Consider the following 23916-nt stretch of genomic DNA (forward strand, 5'->3'; position numbering starts at 1 on the left):
TCCAGTCATGACTGGTTTCATGGCCCTTTCAAACTCACACACTACATTACCACAGTCCAAATGAGAGGATGGAGGGACGGGAGGAAGGATGAGTGAATAATTGTCCTTCACACTCCCGTCTTGCAGGTGGATCATGTAAACAAGAGTGAGAAAGCCAGACCATTCATTTGTTCTTTCAGTAAATATTTACTGGAAGTTCACCAGTCTGTCCTCCAGGAAGTGAATCAGTAGATCTTGCCAACTCAAGTCTCCCTAGCTTTGATGTGGGGCTGGAGAAAAAGCAGGGACTGAGTCTCCTTTAAACACAAAGAAATGAAGAAAACTTGGAGCCAGACGTGCCTTGCTGGTCTGTCCCAGCGTTGCATTGCCTTGCATGCGGTAAACTCTTCCTACCTAAGCTGTGACTTCAAGCCTGTCCCTTCCTGTTATGACTTCCCAGGCTTTCTGAATCAGTCCCCATCCATTGTGTAAACCCCCAGGTGACTCCATGCGGACCGAAAGGGAATTCCACGTATTGTCTTCATTTCCTAAGTATTTTTTTTGTGAATTTGGATCAGTGAATTTGCAGGAACGACCTTAACTATCAACCATATAGTGAATCTTCATGTGCTCCTTCTACTTGTTCTTCACGTGGAACCCAGTGACGAGTGGTGCAAAGCCTCCATGGGTCTGCTGGTGAGAGTCGATTACTTCTGCCCAGCGTTCTACAGCACTGTTAATGCTGGCATTTTGTTCTCGCCACGTGAGGCTGTCAAGGATTGTTTCCATGCCCGTCTTCCCCACAGCATACTCTGAGCTCTTGGAAGGATGCCACAGTAATCTGCTCATCCTTGTTTTTTAGCAATGCACATGGTCTCCAGTATATGGAATGTGCTCAATAAATGCTTGCTGAATGAATGCATGAGTGAGTGGATGGTGAGTGATGGACATTGAGAACTCTCTTACGTTTCTATCAAGGCTTCACCATTTTTCTAAGCGGTGGAGGCCCATGCTGAGGATCTATAATAACTCGTGCCTTTTCTTCTCACTGTCTTTTCCAATTTGTGTGTTCAGTCGACACTTGCAATTCTTTTTATGCCAGATGTTGTCAGCCCAAAGGAGAGTTGACTTCCCTTGCTCTTGGGAAAAGGGAATCCCTGGGCACAGCCTGAAAATATGGACTGATGAAATAAGCAGTGATGACCTTCCCCTGCTGTGCTCTTACATGAGTATATATTAATGGGCTGTTTCTAGCAGAATCTTTCACTTAGTGTCTCCTGAGTGAGAAGACAAGCTCATACCAGTGTGTCCTTCCCTGATTCCCTTGCATTGCTTATTAATGGCTCACAAAAAGGAAGATTCTTTTTTTTTTTAAGCATTTCAGTTATTTTTAATTAAAGAAAAACATCCTTCTCCAAGGGCAACAAAGTGAACTGAATGTTGGAAGGAAGCTGAGTGTGGGTTTCTCGCAAGCTCTTGTTCCAAAACCTGGCATTGAGGAGAAAGGGCCCTCCCGGAGCTCTGGGGAAGGTTGGCGCAGCACAAGGGTTCCTTTCGTGGGATAGGCAGAGCCGCCAGCCCACACATGGTCACGGGATTGGTTCGAGTGGGTTCTAAGGCAACTGCCACGTGCCAGTGTGTTGACATGATCGACATTAATATTCTTGGGGAGGGGGCATTAAATTGAGGAATGACACAGGGAGCCAAGAGAGTGGCTTATTCATTTGGATTCTGAATCACAATCAGGAAATAGTGGTTGTCTGGTGCAACCATAATTTCATTTTTCTTGGAGCAAATTCAAAGGAAGTTGAGATCGTTCTGGGGGTCAGTTTCATGCACGGTACTCCACGCCTTCAGGATGAAGCTGTGCATGAGGCTGGCACACCGTGTGGTGGTGAGGTTGACCGTGGTGCTCTTGATGGGAATGCCGTCTCTGTTCACCATAATGATTCTCTGCACTCCCCTCTGGCTCTGAAGTCACTTCAGTGTCTCCTCCGCCTCTGATATTTACGACCGATCCGGTAGTCCTGCATTGCCAACACTCAAAAAGAATTCTTAAGCCCCCAGTATTCAACTTCTTTAAGCAGACTGTGTTGATTTTATTAAACAATAGAAAGCGTTTTTTTTTAAAAAAAAAAGAAAAAAGAAAAAACCTGTAATCATTTTCATTAGAATTGGACTCTCCCAACCAACTGTTTTTACTACAACTTTCTTCAGAGTCTTCCGTGCAGATTGCAGCAGTGAGAATTGCGACGTAAGGGTGTTAATACTTCAGGTCTACCTTTCTTTTCACCATCATCAAGTGCAGTGCTCTCAGTTCACACACTTTCACTTTTGGCCTTGTGTGTGTGTGTGTGTGTGTTTCACAACTGGTGAAAATAAGGTCAGATTTGTGAACCAGATACTCTTTGAGCATCTGCTATGTAATAGGCACCACAGAAGATGGTGAGTGAGGACTTAGAAACGAATCAAACAAGACTCCTGGTCTCAAGGAGCTTTCCATCTAGGGAGCAGGTCAAATAAACAGAGAGGCACGTGCAAGGCATTATGGGAGTAAGGATGAGAGATGCCCAAGGCACCCAGTTCCACCTGGGTGTGCTGGTGGGAAATGGAGATGCAGAGGAGTCTTCATACAGAAGGTGAAGTTTGAGTTGAGCCTGAGAGATGAATAGCATCCCACTCAGCAGACAAGAAAAGAAGGAAAATTACAGACAATAGTGGCGTGTACCAAGGCTCAGAAATGTAGAATTCATGGTGAGTTTGGGGAAGTACAAATGGTTTTGGAATGGTTGGAAGGCAGGCGGAGTTGATCGCCAACATACTTGCTAAATATTTGCCCGTAGCACAGAATATGGGTTGGGAGGAAATGGGTCTGGATATGTTCACTGAAAAATTTTAAATAAATGAGTGAAAAATCAGAATTGTATTCCATCAAAATCTTCTCCACCAATCCTGGCAAGTCCATTCATTTTATCTCCTATACTGTTTGTGTTCTCTAAACAGATTGCCCTGAAACCTCCTTGCTGAATGTTGTCCTGGTTAGTTTAACCCACTCCTCCTGGTTATTTTAACCTAAACTCAGGAAATCACTGATACGGGAAATGTCTCCAACATCAGGCAGTGTAGGGCTGATGATTATTCTAGAAGATCCTTGGCTGCTGAAGGGTGAGAAGAGAAAACAAATGGGGTTTGCATGGAGGAGTTCCCAGCCTTTGAGCTCAGCATTACTGGAGCATTTTACAGCAGGCTTTGTAAAGATTTGGTTGAAAATCAACTCAAAGTTTTCTCTCTAATTGGCTTGGCCCGGTTTAATCTGTTATTGGTCAGGCCGAGCTGGCTTCTATTATGCAGCACACTGAGGATTTCTGGTGTTGCTCTTATCCTAATGGAGGCTTGCTGCTTTTAGAAACAAATCTTGGTGTTGGCAAAAGCCGGTATCATGGTATCCTCTGAAGTAAGCCCAGAAGGACTTCCATCTGATACAGCATTTTAGACCTTTGACTAAAAAGAGCAAACCTTGGATTTGGAATTTGCATGCTAGGGAGTTATGGTTTTATGTTTTATTCTCCCCCAAATAGAACAAAACTTCCTATTTGTTTCTGTCTCTTTGGGTTGAATCCTGGCAATGCTCAGGTTACCCAGTCTGAGCAAGCAGCACCTGCAGCAATGGGACGTCTGCAGAGAGGGCCTATTCTTGGCCCAGGATACCGTGGAGTAACACCAGAGGAGGGGACAGGAGGATCTTGTCACTTCAGGTCCAGCATTGCTGGGCCCGGTCTCTTGAGACCATCCAGTGCTGAATATAGAGACTTAAATGGTGAGGGGAAGGAGGAGGGACATTTTGTTTTGGGACTGGGGTAATTAACAGGAGCTGTTAGAGAGCATCGAGCCAGCACTGGAAGATGTTTGTGTGGACAGAAGAGGGACAACAGAGAGTCCATGTCTGGAGAGTTTGTGAATGTAAAGAAGCAAACCAGCAGGGAAGCCGCAGAAGACAGCATTCATGTCTGCCTCTGGAGTTCGTATGACGAGAGAAGAGGAAGTGGAGAGTCCCATTTTCCCTATAACCCTGGAAGGAAGTTAGATTTCAGAGTACCACGTGCACGAATGTGGTGAGGGCATGCTGTGTACATTTGCAATCCCTCAGAAGTAAACTGCCTTCTCCCTCCCCGTCAGTCTCCTTGCCAAACCTTTGCAGAGGCTCTGGGGAGTTTGCACAGTTCTGCTGGAGGAAGTCACTCATGATAAGAACATTTGCCCTGCTGAAATGAGCTCATTAGAGAAGACCAACTTATAACTCCATAAATATATATCCATCCATACACTCAAACACAGACATGCGTTTTACAGGTTTTAGAATGCTAGTCTAACATCTGTTTTCCTTTCCTTGTTAATTCCATTCATCCCCACACCCCCTCTGGCCTTATCCCCATTCCTGACTCCAACGTGAATTCCTCAGCAAAGCCTTATTTAAAAGATGAGAGAGAGCCTGCATTTTGAATGGGCTCCCAGAGCTTGTTTTGGAGGATTTCTCCACCACCCTCCAATCCTTGTTGGCCAGCCAGCTAGTCAGGTGATCACTCTAAGGTCCCAACCTGGACAAATCTGTGTCTTTCGATGCAGGTGTCTTGCTGTCAATCAGCACCTGCCAGCCTCCTAAGGCCTGCTGGAACCTACTGGGCACCAAGGACAATGGCAGTGGACAGGGCTGAATCAGCCAGAGCAGTGACCCACAACTGTGGGCTGAGCAAACAGCCAAACGAAAAGCAGTTGGGCTGGGGAAAGTTCCTTGCCTGTTCCCTTTCCTGGAACTTCTATTGGGGTTGCTCTTATGCCTCTGTAGAAATGGAATTTTTTCCCCATTCGTGTCATGTCTTGTCATGCTTTATTTGAATATTCTAGACTCATGAAGCTTGTCTAAGACAATGTGAACCATAGCATCACAGCAAATCAGACTTGGAGGCAATATAAACTAGTCCCTTCAATTTATCAATGAGGTTGCTGATGCCCATTGAAACAAACAGGTTTGGCCAAAGTCATACCTCTAGTTAGAAGCATATCCAGGTCTAGAAGTTGAGTCTCTCTTATTCGGTGCCTAATCCTTAAGTTTGTGTCTGTTTAGCATATAAGTGCACGGTGTACATTGCAGTCATCTGTACACGATATTTATTCCAATAAGAATAAAATTACACATAATAGATACCATTTATTAAACAGTTACTATGTATCTAACATTGTACATATTGTACATTGTATGTACATTGTACATATTTTGTATGTAATATCATTTACCCCTCTGGAAACCCTACTTTGTGGTTATTAATATTATCTTCAATTTATAGTTGAAGTACCTGAAGCACAGAAAAGTTGAATAATTTGCCCTTAGTATGTAGGGGAGTCCTAGAACATTGTAACTTTCCTAGACTCTGGGTTGTGTTTCCATCAGCAAATATGCACTGAACCCCTAGAGGGGCTGGAGGTCTTACCTTCTCAGTGGGAAGGAAAGATGTGTGAGCAAGTCAATCACAGAAGCACACAGTGATGGCTGCAACAGAGGCCTGAACACAGGGTGGTGGGGACCAGAGGAGGAGGGTTTGGGCTTCACCAAGGAGGTGGCATCTGAGTGATCTCAGGGATGCACAGAAGCTTGCCAGCCGGAGAATGGATGTTTGTGCACAAATGAGTGGAAGGAACTAATGTGGCAGGGGACAGTTAGGAGGGTGAGAAGGCAGGACCATGGTCGTTGCTGGGGAGATGCTGGGAGATGAAGCTAGGGAGGCAGATTGGAGGCAGATTATAAAGCTCCTGTATGCAGCGCTGGGGAATTTGGATTATATTCAGTGAACAGAGTGGAGCCAACAGGAATTTTTATAAGCAGATAGATAACAGAATCAGATGACAGGGGCTGTGTGCTGGATAGACTCTAGCATTCTGGGAGACTGGTGACAAGAAACCCCATCAGGAGGCTGTTGCAATGGTCCAGGTAGGGTTGGACTGTTTCCAGCTGTCTGATGGGCATGGGCTGTCACACCATGCTTTTGCTTACACTGCTTCCACAGCTTAGAAGATCTCTTTGACTTAATCCTCATGAAGACTGCATGTCCATCTTTCCAGACTGTGCTCAGGGTCTCTGCATGGAGACCCCCTTCAGTCCCTGCCCTGAACAGATGTGTGTTCCCCTCCATTTGGGTCTTCTCTATCACTAGTACATTCTTTATTCTCTCTTGGAACACATAAAACCTCGTTGCACGTGTTTGCCTACATTTAACTCTCCCCTTTCAAACCCAGCTTCTTGCAGGCAAGACCAGACCTTTGCCTCCTTAAATACTTGGTACGGGGCCTGACATTTAGTGAGCTCTCCATAAATGCATGATGGATGAATGGATGAATAAACTTTCTTTCTTTCTTTCTTTCTTTTTTTTTTTTTGAGACAGAGTCTCACTCTGTCGCCCAGGCTGGAGTGCAGTGGCGCGATCTCGGCTCACTGCAAGCTCTGCCTCCCAGGTTCACACCATTCTCCTGCCTCAGCCTCCCAAGTAGCTGGGACTACAGGCGCCCGCCACCACGCCCAGCTAATTTTGTTTGTATTTTTTAGTAGAGACAGGGTTTCACAGTGTTAGCCAGGATGGTCTCCATCTCCTGACCTCGTGATCCGCCGGCCTCGGCCTTCCAAAGTGCTGGGATTACAGGCGTGAGCCACCGCGCCCGGCCGATGAATAAACTTTCTAAACAAAGGCAATGACTGTAGACATGGAAAGAAGAGTCCAAATTTGGGAGGTGGTTTTTTAAGCTGTATCAAGGGTAGGCAAACTGTGGCCTATAGACCAAATCTAGCCACTTTATATATTACTTTTGTAAATAAAGTTTTATTGGAACTCAGCCAAGCCCACTTGTTGATGTGCTGTCTATAGCTGCTTTTACTGTATAATAGCAGAGTTGAGTCATTGTAACAAAACCATATGGCCTGCAAATCCAAAAATGTTTATTACTATCTGGACTTTTGCTAAAAAAGTTTACCAACCCCTGAGTTAGATCAGTAGGATTAGTGACTGGCGGTAAAGGGTGAAGGGAGGAGTTAAGACATTTTTTTTCTCATATCTCCCCACCATGCCTAATCCAGAGCTTTGCTCCCGAGTGATGGCATTGACCCACAGGCCTGCAGGTACTTAGAAAGAAATACCGTGTATGTGGCACAGGAGGAAAAGGGAGACGAAAAATTACCCCATATGGGAAAGAGACCCAAGGAAGAAAGGACAAGGGACCATAGCTGCGAGCCAGAAGGGACCTGAGTCCGGCTTGTCCCTGCTGAAGCCCTCATGCTGTTCTCTCTTACAGTCATCCAGTTTGGTTTCGTCACCCTCTTCGTGGCCTCCTTTCCCCTGGCACCTGTGTTCGCCCTCCTCAACAATGTCATTGAAGTGCGGCTGGACGCAAAGAAGTTTGTCACGGAGCTGAGACGGCCGGATGCTGTAAGAACAAAAGATATCGGTATGTGCCCCTCTTAGAGGTCCCACCAGGCCCATCCTTCTGCCACTCTGTCCCCTCTGGGCACAGTCACACCACACCAGGAATCAAGAGGGCTGCGAAAGCCCCTCTTCCCTTTGGGTCCCTCATCCTCGTATCCTGAGGTGCAGGGGTGCCTTCTGAGACCACATTGTCCACCCCCACTTGTGATCTGAGCTTCCAGACAGGGGGGCTACCTAAGCCTTTCCAGACAAGCCCATTCTGGGGGGCCCAGCAAAGCTGCTCGGTAGTTCACCTGCAAAACATCACCCGGAGCTTCAGCCTTGTCATCACTGGGCCGAGGGTGGGAGTGAGCCAGATGCTCTCTTTTCTGTCTTGTAGGAATCTGGTTTGACATTCTCTCTGGAATTGGCAAGTTCTCTGTTATCAGCAATGTAAGTACTTACATTCATGACACACTCGCTCTGTGGGAAGGGCTTCCAGAGAAGCTGAGGTCTTCAAAGTGGGAAGCCAGCCCTTGCACCTCCCAGCCTTTTCCATTTGGAGCTTTATTGGTGACAGCACTCTGGTTAACAGCTCACAAATGCCTTGTAACTCATCGTGCTGTCGCTAAGGCTGTGTAGGTTTATTTTTAATTTCACAAGGATAAAGGTAATTAGCCATCAGAATGCATACTTTGGCCCTGACAGTCAAAATCAGATCTCTCCTTTGAGCCAAGAATGATGAGGAAAGAATTCTACATATCTATTCATCTCTTTCCTTTCTTATTCTACTCCTGGAGTTAAACAATGCATAGAGCATTGCCCAGGCTGCAGTCCCTAATTACAGTTCCTCCAGGTTGTCAGTGCAAAGTCTTAATTATCTCCAAGGACTCTGGCATTGCGTAGGTTAAGATAGGACCTAGAAGAAGAAGGGTCCCACCTGTGGTGACCTGCTTAACTCTCTTGCCAGACGTGTCTACACTGCAGAGGAAATCCTGCTGGGCCCCAGCCAGCTCCTCTTCTGCTGTGTTCTTATATGGACAGTGGCCAGGAAGGGCCTCCTGTCCCACCTCCCAAGAATGTATCAGCCAGCTTAGTGCACACCAAGAAAGCCACAGCCCTTTTCCCCTGAGAGGCAAACAGTGATTTGACCTGATTTCCTGCTAAGATCATATAAAATGGCTGGAAGGTGTGAGGTGAGGCAGAGAAAATCAGCCCACTGCCTTTTGAATGTTGTGATGTAGGAAGTGCACATCTCGAGGCTTAGAAATAAGGTGCAATTTGGAAAACAGACCAGTCTGCTACTTTGAAGTTGTGTCTGCTAGAACAGAGGCCCTGAGTATTAATCACTTTGCATCTACAGTATGAAATGACATGCAGTCTTACTTCCCTGGCCTCTTTAAGCCTTGTTTACTTATCTGTCAAACAGGAGATAATAGCAGTACCCACCAAATAAGATCATTTGGGACATGAAGTGGCATGATGAAAGGACATGGCACGAAGGCCCAGTGCGTTGTAGCTGTGATTACGATGTTATTCCTTCTCAAATATGGTTCTGGCCGTTCACATTCACATACACATTTAGAAAACAATGTCTGAACTACATTTTGGTAAAGGGCTTTAATTGTTGGTGCAGGATGCAGTATAAACACCTGCCAGAAAGATTGAAGACTTTCTTTGCAGAAAGTACCTCCGTGTTCAAATCTGCAGTCATTCATTTGTCGTTTGGTTTGCTCCATGGACATTTATAGAGCACTTAGATATGCCAGACACTATGTTGGGTGTATGTGGCTCTATCTAGCAGGACCTGTTTCTTTCTCCGCTGCGTCGCCGTTTTCTTAAGTAAAATGGATACAAGAATAAGTTCTATTACATGACTTGCTAAAAAAGTATTGAGAGATAATGATCAAATGAAGCAAACTGTGGAATCATGTTCTTGGTATTTCTGGCTTTCTGGTACCACTCAGGGGCAGACGTACGTGGGCATTCCATTTCCTTGCCCATTACACTTACGTAGTACCCTCATCACTACAGGTAATTTTCTCAGGAAAGCGTGCACTCTGTTTGGGCTCAACAGCAATGTTAGATATCTCAGAGGTGGTTTAATCCTTCCAGCACCAAATGGTCCAAACTGACTTAGCATCCTTTGCTGCAGTGGTTGACTTGTGCTCTTTTGACAGCCACTGTCTGGTGGACTTATTGTACTTATACACATCAAAGATGGAAAAGGCAGGTGACTCAGCTGCGTGAGCTCAGGGACCTGAGCATGCTGTATGAGCTTCTGTGTCAGTCAGAGCAGCTCCTTCAGATGGGCAGCCTAAGAGGGGACAGTCCTTTTTGCATCAATCCTGGCTACTCAGTGCTTATGGTTCTGTCCCCCAGGCTTTTGTCATTGCAATCACCTCCGACTTTATCCCCCGCCTGGTGTACCAGTACTCCTACAGTCACAATGGGACTCTGCACGGCTTTGTCAACCACACCCTCTCCTTTTTCAACGTCAGCCAGCTGAAGGAGGGGACGCAGCCAGAAAACTCACAGTTTGACCAGGAGGTTCAGTTCTGCAGGTAAAGTAATCTTCAGGAGGAGGGCAACAGAGGACCAGATGCAATAGATCCAGATAATTATGGGGATGACCTAGAATTACAACCCTGCACAACATGACGATGTTTTAGACAACAGACCACACATGTGGCGATTGTCCCCTAAGGTTATAAGACCATAGTTTTACCATACATCTTCTGTATTTAGATATATTTAGGTACCCAAATACTTACCACTGTATGACTGCCTACAGTATTCAGTAGAGTAACATGCTGTGCAAGTTTGTAGCCTGGGAGCAATAGGCTATCCCTTATACCCTAGGTGTGTTGTAGGCTACATAGCATCTAGATGTATATAAGCACGTTCTGTGATGTTTGCGAAGTCGCCTAAAGATGCGTGTCTCAGAACACAGCCCCATCGTTAAGCCACACACAACCGTACATCATTCTCCTTTCCCTCTGTCTCCTGCTCTCTCTCTGCAATTGTTATAAATCAATTGTTATAAATCAATTTTGATGACTCAAAAAATATTTATGGACTGCCTTTTTCTAGACACTATGGAGCAGACAAAGAGCCTTGTCCTCGCCATCAAGGGGGCTATGGTCTGGTTGCGAAGAAAATAAGCAGAACAGATAGGAAATAGTAGGTTATTTGCTGAGCTTACGTATGGACCATGAGCATTGCGGGTGCTCAGAGGAGAGGGAGATTACTTGAGGGACTAGAATGGAAAGGGTGGGCCTCCTGGAGGGGCTGCTAGGAGCTGTAAGACAGAAAAGAAAAGCATTCTAGATGGGGAGTCATCATGGGCAAAGTCATGGGGTGGGGACAAATGTGGGCTGTTGGAGAAGCACTTGGGGCTAGGTGATACGGTTAGCAAGGAGACACACAGCAAAGGGATTAATAAAGGACATACAGTAAATGTAGAAACTCCTACGACAGCGTAAGCCAAAAGGTTGTTGAATTTGAATAGATGGGATAAAGTACCTAATGGGAAGTGCTGAAATCTGATGGGAATTATAACGTGATGCAATAGGAAGGCACTGGACTTTTTTAGTGTTGGGGAATTATAGGATAAAGGGAAGGTTTAGGGAAATTGATCTGGTCTCAGTGAGGACGGTGGGCTAGAGTTGGCAGGACGCAGGGAGGGCAGCTGGGCTGCTACATCATTTAGACATGAACCGTGCTGGGCATAGACCAGGGTGGTGGGAGGAATTACGAGGAGGGGAGAACATGAGCTATTTCACATGAAATATTGCAGAGTTGGTGACAGTAGACATGGGAGAGTGGCTGAGCTAGGATTATCTCCAGTTTGGACTGAAGTGAGAGGACTGGGAAGTGGTCACATTGATAGGGAGAGGGAAGATGCTGAGAGAGTCTACTTTGATGCTACCTATGATGAATTTGATTTCAATCATGTTACATTTAAAACGATGTTAAGAAATCCAAGGGGCCATTTTCACCCAACTCCTTGACACACTTAAGCTGGACTTCTGGAGACGTCCAGCTTAGTGTCCGAATTGATGTCCATCACCACAGGGGTGACCCAAAGTGGAAGCCCCAAAGTGGAAAACTCTCCATTACTTACCCAAAAGGGCAAAAACAGAGAAGACAAGCGCAGGGGAATAATTTATTCAACCTGTTAGTACCCTGGTTAAAAGATGGTCCCAATAAAGCACTTGATGCAAGATCCTACCTCATATATATAAATCAGAATAATTAATTACACCAATAACAAAGGAGAAGGTATTGTGGGACCAATGTAGGACTTTCTCAGACCATCCCCAATAATATCTGATGTGAAAGCAGTGTTTTCAGCTGTGTTTGCAGCAGTGATGACCCTGGGCATGTCTGCCGTGCTCTCCCACCCTGGGACCCTGGTGCCCAAGGCCAGCCTTTTGTAAGACAGCCACGTAGGTTCAGATTTGCGGTCTGAGACCATGAACGAGAGAACACCAGTTGGTTTTCCCAACCTGGGTGACTGAGTTAAACAACTGTACTAATCTGTGGTTTAAATAGAAGGGTATTCTGGTTCCAGGAACAAAAACTTCAGGGTTCCACTCTAGTCAACCAAGAAAAGATAAAAAATGAGGAACCAGACCCAAAAGTGGATGAAGAAATTTACTCATAAGTGTCCATTTATATTAGCTTAGATGTTTCAGGATTTTTCACATCTGGGCCTATAAAGAGTCTGACTCTTATACTAAAATCACATTACAGGCAGATTTGCTGCCAGGCCATGCGCTGCCCGGGGGCCCCTCTGCATGGTTCGCACGCTAGACTGTCTGTCCATGGTTCTGGACTTGGGTCTGCAGACCCCAACGACATAGTTCCACAGCGCAGTGGGTCAGGAACAGCTCAAGGCCTTTCCAGTAGCATCTAGGTCTTCTCTAGGCAGGGTCTAAAACTCACATCTAAGAGCGCAGGTCTCCACCTCTATCTCCAGTGAGAGGCAGCACCAGTGTGACTTGTCATGTGTGAAAGCCAGGCTCACATCCCCTGTTTCTTTAGTTGCTCTAGAAGCACTTGTCCTCACGGAGCACAGGGGTCTCTGATCTTGCCCTTGACCATCAGATGTTTCCACTAACACCTATGAGTATGCTTTTCAGATATATCACTGATTAAACTGGCTTAAATTAATAGGGATTTTAATGGTCCCTATGGAAAGTTGAGGGTAGGTCTAATCTCAGGCAGGTTTTCATTCAATCCAGTCTGCCCAAATCCAGTCTCTGCTCACCTCCCAGCTCCACTGCAGTCAATGTTGACTGTGTTTTTGAGTTCCATATGATTGCCAGGTGAGAAATAAGGAAAATGGGTGCTATTCAGCCAAAACAACCAATGCCCAGGACACCAGGTGTTGTGATTATGTGTGGATCAGATTGAGCTTTCTTGTATCTGCCTTCCGAGTCACTGGATTTTCTAGCCAGCTGTAAGGCTCTGATAATCGTCTCTCCATTATTCCCATGCAAGTAGATAAGATCATGACTTGTTTGTGGCCCGTTTTAGAAAAAAGTTGGACACTGAGTGGCAGAATTATCAGTGGGCACATGCATAGCAAGTGCACTTTCATTCTGTATTTCTGCCAAGAAAATTTATTTGCAGAAAACAAATCATCCCAAGATCAAGCTGAAGTGACTTTGAAGCATCTGTCATTTTTGCTTCCTCTCTCTCAGTACCAGTGAGGATTACAGATTCATTAGGCAAATACTTTTGAGACCCTACTAAAGGCTTGGCATTGGTTATGTAATAGGGAGCAAGACCTAGTGCCTCCCTCGAGAACTCTAGATGGAGCAGGCAAGTAAGTAAACAAAGAATTAAAATTAAAATAGAGCTTTAATGATTGACAGTAGGATAACAACAGAGAGCTAAGGGATCCCTGAGGAGGGAGGACCTGCACCTAGCCCAGGCTTAAGTATTGAGGGGATGTTTCAAGGGAGATGAAACCTGAAGAATGAACAGTACAAGAATGGCCATGGAGATGATCACATTGAAAACTCCTCACTCATGTGGCCACATCAGCCTGGCTGGTAAGCAGGGTGGGGAGGGTGGTGGGCCACGGGGCAGCAAGGGCTGTGTCAGGTGGTGACGGAGGTTCCGAGAGAATGCTGTATTCCAGGGAGATAGGCTCAGGCGAGAGGGGTAAGCTATAAGAGAGGAGGCTGAAAGAAAAAACAAACTCCATATTAAGGAGAGGATGCTGGTCCTGTCGAGGTGCGTGGAGTCTCTCGTAGGGCCGCAGGGTACCACTGCAGGGGTTTCAGAGGACAGTGATGAGATCAAGCTTTTTATTGGTGTTATGTCTCTGCCTACAGTGTAAAGACTATGGGGTTACACTGAGGGTTCCGTTTAACATAAAGAGATACCCTACTGTGAAATGTAGGTAGATGTTCAGAAAATAGGGTCAGCAGGTGATCTAGACATAATACGTCAAATAGGCGTGCTCTGGGGGCTACGTTTCCTAGATCGATAAGGGTTGTTGATGGAAATCTCTGCCTCATGTGAGTCCCGTCCACTGCCTGCTGTGTGAACTTGTCTGGGTCACTCAATTCTCTGGAGATTTAGAAAGCAGAGGCATAACCTCTATGGATGTCTTTCTGAGTCAGGAATTGAGATTCTTGAGATAATTCCATATAGATTTATATGTACATGGAAGACAGAGAGAGAAAGAAAGAGAGAGGGGAGGAGGAGGAGAAGGGACTATGATAGAGGAATATTTTGAGAAACAGAGATAACTCTTCAGCTAGTCCTAGAGCCAGTTAAAACTGCTTCCGTGGTGGGAAACGAGGTTTGCCATGATTTTCTGGCAAATAACGTTGGGAACTTGTTGACCCTTCTTATTCTTAGCTTTCAGTGACCTCTGGAGATAAATGTGGTCAAATAAAACTGAGGTCCTCGGCTCCAACCCCGCCTCGCCAGGGATAGAGGTATCTTAAAAATAGCAATAAAAGTTAGGACAAGTCTCCGGCTGCCCGTTTGAGATGCATTCCCAGCATTTTGGAGCGATGCTTGCCTCAGTCATCTGACTGCTCTGGCAGGGCTGCTCCGTAAACAGTCCCGTGACATCAATCTGCAGGCATGATTAGCAACCATTTGGCAGGGTCGAGGGGCCGCCACATCCTGGAGGACGAATGTGGGCTTGACTTCCCAGCTCAGCTGGAAGGGGGCAGAGAGATCTTGTCTCAGAGCTCAAAGAGCCTACCTGGGCATGGTCGACCCAACAGGTCTGCTTGGAGGTGTTTTTTGAGCTTCCAGCAGCAGCTTCTGTGGATGGCTCCTGCCAGGTTTTCTTGCAGGTCCTAATGGCTTGCATACCTCATATCCTGAGAAAAGTCTTTGAAGAGGGTGCTCCCTTCCAGCCCACGGCTGCCTCCCATCTGCTCCCCACCGAAACCAGAGGCTGTTAGCTTCTCTGGGTGTCGCCTTTCCTGATTCTTATCAACCACTGGATTGACATGCTACTCATTAGTTCCTAATTGCCTGTACTGTTCTCCTTTGTTAAGGGCCAGTTCCAGAAGGCAGTTTTAAGTAGCTCAGATGGTATGAAAATATTGTATGTAGTTGTGTTCAGCATTAATATGACATTAATTTCCACTGGGACTATTAAAATGTTTTTTACGCGCCACTATTTGGAGTTGAGAAATGCATTTACTGGCTGATTTATTACATAACAAAAGCTCATTAAAAAGCTGTTACTGATCGTTGACTTCAGCACCATCCCTGCCCACAGTGATTTTGTGTTGTGATGAATTGTGGCAGATGTCACTGTCACGAGTCACCCTGCAAGTGAGGACAGGATGAGGACATCTGAGTCCTGAGTCTCTCTCCTTTCTGTACCTCAGTTTTTTCATCTGTAAAAATGGGGGCTTTGGAATAAAAAATCTTTAAAGATTCTTTTCTTTTCTTTTTTTTTTAACTTCAGGTTTAATGACATGTCATTTATTAATCTAGTTCTACAAAAATTCTAAACATTACAGGCAACCACTCCACCTCTGTTCTGCCTCCACCCTAACCCCTGCCCAACCCAGGCATCCTTCCGACAGTAATAGGGTTATACTTATGGGTGAATGTTTTCTAGGCATTTTTCTATGCATTAACATAGTATTAACTTGTAGAACTTTTAAGGTATTGTTTTCATTTTACAATGAAAGATATTTTGAGTTAATGGAAATCTTATTTAAGTCATGTACAAATTCAATTCAATCAATGTGATTTTTCACAAAGTTAGAACAATCTAGATAAAATATTAACATAATTTTAAAGCTAAAATATTGTGTTGATTTCTATGTCAGTTTCATATATGAATCTGTCGAAATTAACACTATAATTTTGCTCAGGAAAGTTTAATATAAAAATGTACTTGAATCAACTGTATATTGCCATTAATTACATTCATCTTTTACCATTTTGAAAGTTTTAATTATAAAAGTAATTTCATAGACACATATTGTGTATGTATATGAGAAGAAAAGGCTCACTTCTCAGCTCCCATCCCAGCTGTTCTATCCCAGAAGAAACTTGTGTTCATTTTCTGCAAAAGCTCCAGAAATCATATTCACATAGATTGTCTTATTTAATTCTCGCAGCATCTTCCTTTAGCATGCAAGGTGTACACACACACACGCATGCACGCACGCACACAGACACGCACGCACGCACACACAGACACACACGCACGCACGCACGCACATCTATTCATTCACTCCTGGATGGGACTGAGACAGCTCCTGTATGCTCAGCCCTGGGATACATTTTAGGAGTTACACTCTGTAGATCCGGGACCGAGGTTCGGAAATGTGGAATGACCCCCTCGGGCTCTTCCAGGTAGTAAGTGGCATAGCTGATCCAGATGCAGACTAGCTTTTTTTTCTAGACAGGCTAGTGGTCTCGTTATTGGAAGTCTCTCCTTATTAGAAAACTCAGGGGAACTCTCAAAATTTATGTTAAGCCTCAAGGAAAATGAAGGAGGACTGGAGGGGTGAGGGTGAGATCCAGGAATGTCCCTAAAATAATAGGCTGGGGATTAAACTCTGCATCTCTTTGGGGGCCACGGCTGGCAGCTGCAGGAGGCTGACCAGATGTAGGGGCTCACCCAATGCTGGGGAACTCAGTGGGACTTTGGGAGACCCGAGCTCCCCAAGCCATGGGAACAGGTCTGTTGTGGAGCTGTCTTGTGGCCTCCACCCACCAGCCAGCACTTGCCCATTTCATGCTATTTACCTGGACAGAGGTCCTGAGAGAAGCCCTGTGCAGCTGTGCACTTGGCTGATTCCTGATTTGCACTAAAACTTGCATCATTTAGTGCTTGCATGCTCAAAAATCCTTCTGGAAAGCTAGGAGGAACTGGAAGCCACAGTCTACATGCTCTGTCCTCTTTTAACTGAAAAGGTGTATTCCATAAGTAACTTCCAGTAAAAAGAGAAAGAATAGCTGCTATTAACTGGGTTTCTCTGATGGGCTAGATAGTGTGCGGAGCACTCGGCATTGACCCTCTGTCTTCAGAACAACTCCGTGATGGAAAGTTCAGGCCCATTTTATAGTTGAGAAAGCTGGGCATCAGAATGTTAGGTAACTTGCAAGAGGACAGAGAACTACAGTCCTGGACGGGGCTTTTAACCCCTCACCTGCTGCCTCCAAAGCACAAACTGTTGCCAGTGCTAAGCACTGTGTTTAGAAACAAAACACTCAGCATCACAGTGGTGGAAGTAATTAGGTTGATTAGCCACTCTCTTTGGTGAACACTTCTATTCTTAAAGCTAATTATCTCTTGGTTTAATTAGTGTCTTCTAAGTTACTCAGTGAAACGTTTGATAAGCCTGACTTCTTAGGGTAAAATTTAAAAACAGTTGTGAAATCTGAACTTACATTGGAATGTAAACAACGAGTCATTTACCTGGTGGTAGGGGCTTAGGAGAATCAAGGTTTTTCAAACTATGAGTCATGGTTCATTAGTGAATTATGAAATCACTTGAGTGGGTCATGATCGGCATTTTAAAGAATAGGGTGGGTTAGGATGGGATAGAGTAGAATAGGAAAATACTAGTGCATTGCACACAGCAAAGTATGTTTTGTGGAATTTTTATTGCAGTCTGTGTATGTGCATGAATGTAAAATGTATTTCTCACTGCAGGTCATAGTTTTTATAAAGTTAGCTTTGGAAAGAAATGTGAACAGATGAATATTAAATTGCTCTCTGTTCTTTTCTGTGGCATGGCTTACCATCAGTTCCTAACAGAACCACACTTAGCCTGTCTGCATCGAGCTATTTTCGAGTTTTCTGTACAGATCTCTGTGTTAATCTTTCTGCAGATCCTCGATTAGATGGATATGCTTGTTAGACTAGAAACATGTTTTAGACACTGAGGGAGGACAAAGTGACATTTCCAAAAGCTGGGGTGAGTTAATAGCAGAGGTGGAACCAGAATTAGATTATTTATGGATTCTTTTCAGGCTGGAAAAAAGAGGGTGAGCAGTGGCTCGCATACTGAGGTCAGCGAGCAGCTGTTCCTGCAGAGATGGAGCTAGAGAACAAGAGAAATGGACTTTGATGGTAGCAGTAGGGATTGGGCTGAACCTGGGGAAGGATTTCCCCATGGTAAGGAGTGTGCGTGTGTGTGTGTGTGGCACCCTCCTCTGGAGGTCTCTAGAAGAGTGAGATAAATTGCCTGCTGCTATGGCGTCCTGTCCGGGGGCACCAGGAGGATAGGTGAGTCTGAGGTTTTTCCCATCCCAAGATGTTCTCATTCACTTAGCCACGCTCTCCCTCTCTCCCATCAGCAAGGATAATCTGGAGCTGGCCGTGTTTCTGTCCTCAGCTGAGGATGGTTGTGATGAATCCTGTGGTGCTCTGCTGGGCTGTAGTTAGCTTTGCTTTTCATCCGGATGTCAAACCAAGCGTGCAGCAGCTGTGATCAGCTGTTGGGAGAGGGGGAGTCGGGCAGGGAGAGGGTAGCTCCTGGCCTCCTGCCAAACCCTAGTCGAGTCCCCAGTGTCCACTTCTCAGTTGTGTCTTTCTGTTGCTGACTCTTATCACGGCACCCTTTTCTATCTTTGTATGTGCATCTCTTTTCCTCTTCCTCTTCTTCTCTTCTTCTCTCATCTCTCTTTGGACAACAGAAAACCAACAGGCTTTTATGTGGGCCTTTTAGAGCAGCTAATTCATTTATGGCAGGAGAAGGACCAAAGAGCACCTACTTCTGAATGCCCCTAAATTGTGGCCATTGGTAAGGTGCCCTATGATAATGGGAAGAAAGCCCAGATTTAGCCAGACTCGCATTCCTACCCTGACTCTGCCTTTACTGGTCACGAGACGTTGGCCACACACTTCAACTTCTCCAAGCCTCAGGTTCCTCCTATGTTATGCTGGGGTAACAGTGCCTGCCTGAGGGTGCTACAGTGAAGATGAAATGTGAAACCTTCCAGAAAAGCCCTTTGCTCAGGGGAGACCTGGGCAGAGTCCCTACCTGCCTTCCTTGGCAGCCACTCTCACTGCTTGGTGGCCTGACACCACCCACCTCTTTCTGTAGCCCAGGACTTGCTTTGCTTTTATTGAGCAGCAAAGAGTTGTTGAATTCCATGGAGAAAACTGTTCCAGGAAGGGTCATAGTTCTGGTACCAGCCTCTTGTCATGATTCCAGGCTTAGAAAAATGTGAGTCTGAGAAAATGAGCTAGTTTTCACATGAATCATTCTGAAATGGGGGTGAAAAGGCAAGGGTGAGGGAAAACCCAAGGCTTCTCTATGGGTCTGAGAAAGAGGCATGAGCTCACGTCAGGCGTTAACATTTTATAGTTTAAACCATGCAGACAGATCAGGAACATGATTAGCAAAACAGAATACTGATCAACTATGATGCTTCATGACCCTCCCATCCCAAATTCACTCAGCCTCCAGCTTGGTCTGGATCAGCCTTCTTTCTGGTTCCAGAATGCAGCCATGAAACAAGGCCAGCCCCTCTGGTGGCAGTAGTCCTGAAGCATCTGGGAGGGGAAGAGGCCCGAGACTGCCTGCTGGTGTCTGCATCTTTCCCGAGCCCCCCAGCTGCAGAGCACCATGCAGGGTGTCTGGGTCTCCCCTACCCACACAGAGGTCACAGGCTAGTGGGAGGCCCAGGTGGACCCACTGGCCTGGACTACCCTCAGATGCCCTGTGCTCCTTTGGGAGTTGAAGCCTGACACCCAAGTAAGCTTTGGGAGCTATTGGAGAGAGTCGTAGAAACATCTTTTTAGGACATTTCTAGGCTGACATTGGCTTTTTTGGACTTCAGTCCTTTCTGGAAATTTGTTGGTTAGGCCATAGATTTCGCCCACTTCCCCCTATTTCCCAAGTCAACGCCAAGGGCATGCGTGCCTGATGCTCTAGCCAGCCCTTGAGGTTTCACTCAGAGAATTACCACCCTGTTCTCCATCCCCTCCCGATCTTAACACCACATTTCTCTTTGGGCAGGTTTAAGGATTACCGAGAGCCGCCATGGGCCCCAAACCCTTATGAGTTTTCCAGACAGTACTGGTTTGTGCTGTCCGCCCGTCTGGCTTTTGTCATAATCTTCCAGGTGAGTTGTCGGGACAGGGAACAGCCCATTCGAATCCGAGCTGCAGCGGTAAGGATACTGTACTCATTTCTTGCACCTACCTCCAGGGTCCCATGGTACTCTGTGACGTAAGAAAGCTTCATGTGTGGCAGGCAGAAGTGAGGGCTTCTTTCCTGGGTGAAGCAGGAGGACTCTTGAGAGGGCTTTCTTTAATGGGTGGACTTTGCAGTCAGAGAATAAAACACAGTGTAAGGTTACAAGACAGATGTGGAGTAAGTTGCAGGGTGGAGACAGATTCCTGTTTAAACCTAAGGCAAAGAAAGGAAAGGGGCCTTTGAAACCAGAGTCCCAGCCTGGGGCAGACAAACAGCCCCATCTCATCTCAGCAGTCATGAAAGAACTCAGGTTTGGAACCTTTCTTCTTGCACTCTGGGCTCCCTCCTTTGTTCGTGTTGTTTTAGCCACTGAGACATCTGGTGGGAAGGGCCGCCAGAGCCATCGAGCCATCCCTGAATGAATAGCAAACTGGAGCCCAGTGATTCCTATCTGGGACAATAGCCACAGCTCCAATTGCATCGCTGAGATTCTCTGAGCTCGAAGGCCCCCAATTCCCACTCTGGGCGCCCCCGGTCTTCAAGCAGGGCTGAAGAATGAGCCCAGATCCTTTTCTCTTTGGCTCCCTCAGGCTTTTGTATTCCCTGAAGGCAGATCTCTGGGGGGCTCTAAAGTATCCTGCCCCCAGACCCCGGCCCAGAAAGTGGAGAAGCCCATCGGCTAGTCTTTCACCTAAAGAAGACAGCCATTCTTTCTCTGGAGAGATGGGGGCGATATGTTTGAATGATCGCTCAGACATCCCCTGCTGCCCCACCCCCCGGAGTCTCCTCACTTTCCCATATGTCACATGTCACATTCCACTTACGCCGGAAGGAATGGATTGAGAGGAAGAGTGTGTGACTTGGTGAAGCAGCTCGCAAGCACCCAGGATGCCCGGGAGCCTCTGGAAGCAGCAGTTGGTCCCCAGCGTCTTCCCCTGAACCCCTAGGAACATGTAGGGTTCAAGGCTCAGTCACAGTCCCAGAGGGGAAAAGGCACGTGAGTGCGTAACTGGCAGCCAGAGAAGAGTATCACAATGGGAAGAGTGTGTTGCGTAAAGCTGGTTGAAGTGTGGCTTGGGGAATTGGATGGGAATCAGATGCATTCATTGAGCCATGCCAGGCATTGCTGTCATGTATTCATTCACTGAGACAGTAAATCCTCCAGGGAGAAGCAGTCCTAGCCTACTGTGTGCACCAGCAAAGGGATGTGGTTTAGCAGCCAGAAGGAAGACCACTGCAAGTGTGTGCCAAAGCCCAGACCCGATCGAGGCAAGCAGGACGCAGGGGTTCCCAGAGAGGCAGGGTTAGCCAGGGTGGCTGCGGTGACTGAGAACGGTATAAGGTGAATGTCAGCAGTGCTTAGGGTCAGCGAAGGCCCGAAGTCAATGCAAAAACCCCAAGTCCGTCTCTAGTGTAGAGGATAGAGAGAGCCAGAGGGAGGGAGGAGAGGAGCAAGTGGCACAGTGACAGCCCAGGAGAAGCCACTGGGCTTTGTCGCCACTTTCTAGAAAACCACTTTCCATTTTCTAAAGCACGGAGGGCCTGGAGGCTTAGAGGCCAAGAAGCAAGAACTGGACACATGGGAACACTCTGAGGATGGTGTGGGGGCACAAGTCCTGGTGAAGGGAAGAAGCAGTAGCTACTACTGACGGAGTCCTGCTCTGTGCCAGGCACTACCACAGATGCCCCACATGTATTAACCCATTTCATCCTGACAGCCACTCCGGGGTGGGCACTGTTGCCACTCCATTTTATGGGTGAGGACACCAAGGTAGAGTTATGCTCATTGGTTGCGATCCCTGGGCTGGTAAGTTGCAAAGCCAGGATTGACATGGAGGCATTGTGCTCCAGGGTCACCACCTCGCCGGGCCAGGCCTCCCCAAATCGGCCCTTCTCTCCTTGGCTTTCTGCAGAACCTCGTGATGTTCCTGAGCGTCCTCGTGGACTGGATGATTCCAGATATTCCCACGGACATCAGCGACCAGATCAAGAAAGAGAAGAGCTTATTAGTGGACTTCTTCCTGAAAGAGGAGCACGAGAAGCTCAAGCTGATGGATGAGCCGGCCCTGAGGAGCCCAGGAGTTGGGGATCGAAGCAGGAGCCGGGCAGCCAGCTCAGCACCTTCAGGCCAAAGCCAGCCAGGCAGCGTGATGTCGTCAGGCTCTCAGCACACCAACGTGTGAGCAGTTCAGCCTGCAGCAGAGGAGGGCACAGCAGCAGAGACACGCACGTGTACGGAAGCGTGTTCCTACACACACACGGCGTGCTGTCTGTCTGCAGGGGCCTGGCTTGATGGGGTCTTGAAGAGGGAATATGTGTAGAAAGAAAGAGACTGAGAGAATGGGTGTAGGAAGGAAGAGAAATGATGCTACTTCTCAGAAACTTCAAGCTTAAGTTTCTTTTAGGTCCTCTTTTAAGCTGAATCCTTTTGAGGTATCGGAACCTCACTGGGGTCTTTCCACCCCAGAGTACTCAGGCACTGCAAGCATTCCCACATGCCCTGGGGCACCCTCCTGTACTTCACCATCATTTCTGACTTTGACCAGCTGTAAGAGAAATGCAGTCAGGAGCACGGCATCCCCTACCTACTATCACTAGTGACTTAGAAAACTGAGTCACTTGCAATGGGGCTGCCACAGTCTCAGCAGACGCAAATTAAGTTACAGGGCTGAATGGTGCAGCCGCTGGACCTGATAGGAAGATGCAAAGGTTCAAACCTGGGCTTGTCTCCAGTTCACGTCACAAAAACATTTGGAGCTAAATGCAAGTAACTGTCATTTTACGGAAGTTCAGATTTAAAATAATAAAATAAATGGACATGTTCTTTATAAAGATGCATCTTTGATGATGGTGTCTCTCTCTCTCCCCTTCCTTCCTTCCTTCCTTCCTTCCTTCCTTCCTCCTTCCTTCCTTCCTTCCTTCCCCCTCCCCTCCCCTCCCCTCCCTTCCCCTCCCCTCTTCTCTCCTCTCCTTGCCTTTCCTTTTGGTATTTATTGAGGTTCTACTATGTGCCAGGCATTGTTCTCAGACTGGAAATACAGCAGAAGATAAAAGAGACAAAATCCCTGCCTCATGAAGCTTACATCCTGGGGGAAGACAGACAATAAGCTAAATGTACAGTGTTTTGGATAGTAATAAGTGCTATGGAGAAACATTAGGTAAGACGAGTAGACATGAAGTGTGAAGGCACAGGAGGTAAGGGGTTTACCATTCTAAATACAAGTTAATGACAAAACCCGGATGGCGAAGAGGTTACATCTTGCAATACTAACATAATCAGTAGGTAGCAGCTTCCCAGAGCGCCATGCTGAGAACATGATGCAAAGTCGGAAGCACGGTCCAAACATCACTCATCATTGCCGTTCCTACACCTCAGGCCCACCTGCTGCCCAGAAATCTGGTGCACAATCGCTTCATCCTAGTTCCTTGCAGGTCAGCCTGGCTAGAGTCCAACTGAATGCCTGAGTGGAAGCTGCAGGGGGGATGGTACTCCAGGAGAAAAGTGAGAGCTATGGTTCTGCTGTTTCAGCACACCTGGCAATGTGCGGGCCTGTAGGTGCTGGCTGGTCACCAGTGCTGCCCATCACGTTTCTGGTTCCCTCCTAGGAGCGTGCAGAATTGCGTTGACTGCCAACCCGTGCTCAGGAAAGCGGCTGCTTCTTCTGTGAGGATAACAGGACATAGATGCAGCTCTTAGTGAGAGCAGTAGGCTAACGTGCTCCAGGCCACTCCTGGACAGGAAATCTTACAACCAGTTTCAATTTCCTCACTTTTTTTTTTTTTTTTTTTTTGAGAGGGAGTTCCGATCTTGTTGCCCAGGCTTGAGTGCAATG

The 23916-nt window shown here is 46.6% G+C and overlaps 1 protein-coding gene and 1 pseudogene across 1 annotated transcript in view; one reads left to right on the forward strand and one right to left on the reverse strand.

The window, feature by feature from the left end:
* Positions 1-22917, forward strand: part of ANO2 (anoctamin 2) — a 378662-nt gene extending 355745 nt beyond the window's left edge. Inside the window, exons 22-26 of the mRNA XM_033223504.1 lie at positions 7315-7467; positions 7825-7877; positions 9807-9988; positions 19904-20009; positions 21997-22917. Of these exons, the coding sequence (XP_033079395.1) occupies positions 7315-7467; positions 7825-7877; positions 9807-9988; positions 19904-20009; positions 21997-22266 (764 nt within the window). The 3' untranslated portion in view covers positions 22267-22917. The remainder of the gene's footprint in view (positions 1-7314; positions 7468-7824; positions 7878-9806; positions 9989-19903; positions 20010-21996) is intronic.
* On the reverse strand, positions 1385-2018 carry LOC117090657 (annotated as a pseudogene).
* Positions 22918-23916: the final 999 nt, after the last annotated feature.

This window comes from Trachypithecus francoisi, unplaced genomic scaffold (genome assembly GCF_009764315.1).
Source record: "Trachypithecus francoisi isolate TF-2019V2 unplaced genomic scaffold, Tfra_2.0 Lachesis_group11, whole genome shotgun sequence".
In the NCBI taxonomy this organism is placed as follows: Eukaryota; Metazoa; Chordata; class Mammalia; order Primates; family Cercopithecidae; genus Trachypithecus; species Trachypithecus francoisi.